We start from the raw sequence: 4,822 nt of genomic DNA, 5'->3' as shown, positions 1-4,822 counted from the left end.
AGGTCGATGATAATGTTGTTCGGGAGACCAAACTTGTGTATGATATCTTTAAAGAGGTCGACTGCTTTCTTTGCAGTAGCTGAAATGAGCGGTTTGTACTCGATCCACTTGGAGAACTTATCAATGGCGATGTATACATACCTAAAACCTCCTGGCGCTGGCTTGAAGGGCCCAATCATGTCCAGTCCCCAGCATGCGAAGGGCTAAGAAGCTTGGATGGTCTGCAATTCCTGTGCCGGTACGTGTATTTGCTTGGAAAAGAACTAACATCCTTCACAACACCGGACGAGGTCTTCTATGTCGGAGATGGCCATGGGCCAGTAGAATCCCGCTCGGAAAGCTTTGCCAACCAGGTTTCTTGAGGCCACGTGATTGCCACAGGAACCAGAATGAATTTCGTGAAGCAGCTTCACTCCTTCGTCTTGAGGGACGCACTTCTACAATACCCATTCCTTGGCACTCTTCCTCATCAAGTTACCGTCTACCAACACGTAGTGCTTACTTCGATGGATTAGGCGTTCGGTGTCGGTCTTGTCGGTGGGTACTTCAGAGTTGGTGAGGTACTTGATGAATTGCTCCCTCCAATCAGTGACCGGCGAAGGCACCGCAAGTACCAACTGCTCGGTAGGGGGAACCTCCTCAACTTCCTTTTCTTCTTTAATGGATGGCACCAAGAGATCTTGCACGGAGACCCCTGACGGAACCGCGGTGTGAGACGAACCTATTTTTGAGAGCTGGTCGGCTGGTTGATTTTGATCTCGTACCACATGGTGGTACTCGATACCATAGAACTTCCCTTCAAGCTTCCTAATTTCAGCACAGTATGCATCAATCTTCTTACTAGAACATGACCAGTCTTTGTTGAGATGGTTGATAACCAGCGTGGAGTCTCCATACACCATGAGGCGTTTGACGCCGAGTGCGACGGCTATATGAAGACCATGGAGACATGCTTCGTATTCCGTGGCACTGTTGGAGGCTGAGAAGTGTATCCGAAGAACGTAACGTAGCTTATCCTTGGTCAACATAATGAATAGAATGCCTACACCAGCACCTTTGATGTTAAGGGTGCCGTCAAAGTACATCATCTAGTGCTCGGGGCAAGCGGCGGCGATAGGCTCTTGGATCTCAGTCCATTCAGCGATGAAGTCAGCAAGCGCCTATGACTTAATGGTGGGTCTACTTCTGAATTCAATGGAATAGGTGCCGAGCTCAACAACCCACTTAATGATGCAGCCATTGGCTTCTTTGTTGCGAAGAATGTCCCCCAGGGGAAACTTAGTGACCACAGCAATGTTGTAGTATTTGAAGTAATGCCGGAGCTTGCGCGACGTAATCAGAATTGCGTATAACAGCTTCTGTACCTGAGGATAACGAGTTTTTGGCTCATTAAGTACTTCACTAATAAAGTAGACCGGACGTTGCACCTTGTAAGCGTGCCTAGCTTCCTCACGTTCGACGACAATAGCTGTACTCATGACGTGAGAAGTGGCGGCGATGTATATGAGCAGAGTCTCATCTAGCCTTGGCGCTGTCATGATCGGTGGCATTGTCAAGAACAACTTGAGCTGCTCGAAAGCTGAATCTGCCTCCTCCGACCAGGAAAAGTGCCCGGAGGCCTTGAGGAGCTTAAAGAAGGGTAACCCTTTTTCACCGAGGCATGATATGAAGCGGCTTAAAGCAGCCATGCAACCTGTAAGCTTTTGTATATCTTTGACACATGTTGGCCATTTCATATTGGTGATGGTGGAGACCTTGTCAGGATTAGGCTCGATGCCTCGAGCACTAACGATGTAGCCTAGCAGTATACCGAATGGAACTCCAAAGATGCACTTTGAAGGGTTCAGCTTCCATCGGTACTTGTTCAGATTGGTGAAGGTTTCTTTGAGGTCGGCGATAAGGTTGTCGACTGTCTTGGTTTTGACGACCACGTCATCGATGTTTGCTTTGACGTTGTGGCCGATTTGTTGGTCGAGACACATCTGAATGGCCCTTTGATAGGTAGCCCCAGCGTTCTTGAGTCCGAAGGACATAGTTTTGTAGCAGTATGCTCCAAAAGGTGTAATGAACGACGTCTTTATCTAGTCTTCTTCCTTGAGGGAGATCTGATGATAGCCGAAGTAAAAGTCAAGGAAAGAGAGTAGTTCACAGCCGGTGGTAGAGTCTACAACCTTGTCTATCCGAGGCAAGCCGAAGGGGTCTTTAGGGCAGTGTTTATTAAGATCGGTATAATCAATGCACATTCTCCATTCTTTATTCTTTTTTTCGAACGAGAATAGGGTTTGCTAACCAATCTGGATGATACACTTCTTTTATAAACCTGGCAGCTAAGAGCCATTTTATTTCTACCCTAATAGCCTCCTTGTCTAGCGTGAATTGGTGAAGTTTTTGCTTGATTGGTTTGGTGGTCGGCGAGACATTCAAGGAGTGCTCGATCTTCTCCTGTGGTACCCTCGGCATGTCTGCAGGTTTCCAAGCAAACACATTGGCATTGGCACATAGGAAGGAGACGAGCACGCTTTCCTATTTGGGGTCAAGGTGAGCCCCAATCTTCATGGTCTTGTAAGCGTCATTGAGGCCAAGGCTGACCTCCTTGATTTCCTTGGACTTGGCAGAGGTGCATGGAAGCTCAAGCTCTAGAATCTCCATGTCACCGGTGGGTACTGTCCTGGCTTCGGCGACCATGCTAGCCATCTGGATGGAGAGGTCGGTGGCTTCGGCGAGGGCGAGACTCTCCGTCTTGTAGGCGTAGGTGATGGAAAGGTTGGCTTGTAGAGCCAGGACTCCTGCAGGCAAAGGCATCTTCAACACTAGATACGCATAGTGTGGTACAGCCATGAATTTGGCTAGAGCTGGTCGGCCAAGTATGGCATGGTAGGTAGTGTCGAAGTCGGCGACGTAGAAGTTGATATGCTCGATGCGGTAGTTGCTTGTCGTGCTGAACTGTACTGGTAGGGTGATCTCTCCAAGTGGCCTGGATGCCCTTCCAGGTACCACACCCCAAAAGGAGGAGTCCGAGGGTGTGAGATCTGATATCGCGAGGCCCAACTCCCTTAGGGCTCTGGCGAAGAGTAGGTTCAAAGCACTGCCACCATCAACAAGGACTTTTCTAAATAGCACCTTCTGGATGGTTGCATCGAGGACAAGGGGGAAACGCCCTATATATGTTATGTCTGCCCACTGGTCGGCCCTACTAACAGTGATGGGGATCTCGGACCATGGATGATAGTTGGGGTCGGCGATAGTTTCTTCTGAAGTGACGGCGAGCGCTCGTCGAGCGGTAAGCTTTTGTTCCCTTCAACTCTTAGTGGAGGCGAGACCCCCGAAGATGGTGGCAACCACCTTATCGTGGTCCTGAAAGGCATTGTTGTTGTTCTCGGGTGGTCGGCGACCTCCTGTTCCATTGTTGGCGTCGTCGTCGAGCCTCTTGTCCTAGAACTCCCTGGCTAGACCGATGCAGTCCTTCATCTTGTGTTTGGCATTCTTGTGAAGAGGGCACAGGCCATTGAGTATCTTTTGGTACTGCTTGTCATAGTTACACTTGACACGAGGTTGACTAGTGGCGGTGAAGATGTGTTCTGGCTGGCGGCGGCAATTTTGGCCTAGCCTGTGTCCTCCTATTCGATCACGGCCGCTATCGTGATGATAGCTACGATCATCGGGGCGATGGTCATTATGACATTAGTCGTCGTGGTGATTGTCATATCAGTGAGGTGGTCGCTGAGCGCCCACATCCTCGTTGAAGCACACCTCGGCTTCCTCTGCATCGGCGTACTGGTTGGCGGTAGTTATTATCTCGCTGATACCAGTTGGTGGCTTATGGTTGAATTTGGAGCGAAGCTCACGATGGTGGAGTCCTCGGATAAAGCAGGTGATGACTTCAGCTTCCGTGATGTTGGGGATAGAGTTCCTCATCTTGGAGAAACGTCGGATGTAGCTATGAAGGAGCTCGGATGGCTTCTGGTTGATGCGGCTGAGATCATGCTTCGTGTCGGGTCGAGTACACGTGTCCATATAGTTGTTGGCGAAGACTTTCTTCAACTCTTCCCACGAGCCGATGGAGTCTGGCACAAGGCTAGTGAACCAACTCATGGTGGGTGGCGTGAGCATGATGGGGAGATAATTTGCCATAATGTTGGTGTCTCCTCCAGTAGCACGGACGGCAGTGGCATAAGCCTGCAGCCACTGAGTTGGGTTCATTCTTCCTTCGTAGGGCTTGACCCCGGTGATCTTAAAACCACAGGGCCATCAAAGCATTTGGAGTGCCCTTGTGAAAGCCAGAGGCCCCTTAGGATTGTCAACACCGTAATCTGCAGTGTTGTGGTCAGGGATAGGCTCGAGGGCTGAGTCCGGGTTGTCATACTCCCTTTTGTAATCCTAGCAGCGACGTACTTCATCTTCATGGCGACCAAAGCGATGGTGCTCGATACACCACCGCGCATCCCAGAGGTTGCTAAGATGTACTCTAGCATCCTATTCGACCTCCTGGTCGTGTTGGCGATGGTGTTCGGCGCGATGCACCCTAGGTCCCCCTTGGAGAGGTAATGACTGGTCGGTGAAATGGCTTTGACTTGGGCAACAATTGGACCTCGGCGTAGCTGATCGATGAATCGTGCTCGTAGAGCATGAAGGTCTCTGATACTCGCGGATCTCATTGACCTGACAGTGAGCCGCTTTAAGCATGGTGGCGATCTTGGCGAGCTCGGGCGTTTGAGGGAAACGAGCGAGCTCGTTGGCAGCTACTGCCAAATTAGCACTTGGAGTCTTGAAGATGTCGTGTCCGTCGATGCAGAGAAATTCTTCATCAAGGTCGCGGTAGAGT

General features: G+C 50.2%; 1 protein-coding gene across 1 annotated transcript; it reads right to left on the bottom strand.

Annotated features, from left to right (window-relative positions):
* Positions 1–437: 437 nt before the first annotated feature.
* Positions 438–902, bottom strand: LOC136536629 (uncharacterized). The gene has a single exon (XM_066528857.1). The coding sequence runs from the start codon at positions 900–902 to the stop codon at positions 438–440; it is 465 nt and encodes a 154-aa protein (XP_066384954.1).
* Between the last annotated feature and the right edge of the window lie 3,920 nt (positions 903–4,822).

Source organism: Miscanthus floridulus, chromosome 2 (assembly GCF_019320115.1).
Source record: "Miscanthus floridulus cultivar M001 chromosome 2, ASM1932011v1, whole genome shotgun sequence".
Classification (NCBI taxonomy): domain Eukaryota; kingdom Viridiplantae; phylum Streptophyta; class Magnoliopsida; order Poales; family Poaceae; genus Miscanthus; species Miscanthus floridulus.
This window is presented reverse-complemented; position numbering and strand designations above follow the sequence as displayed.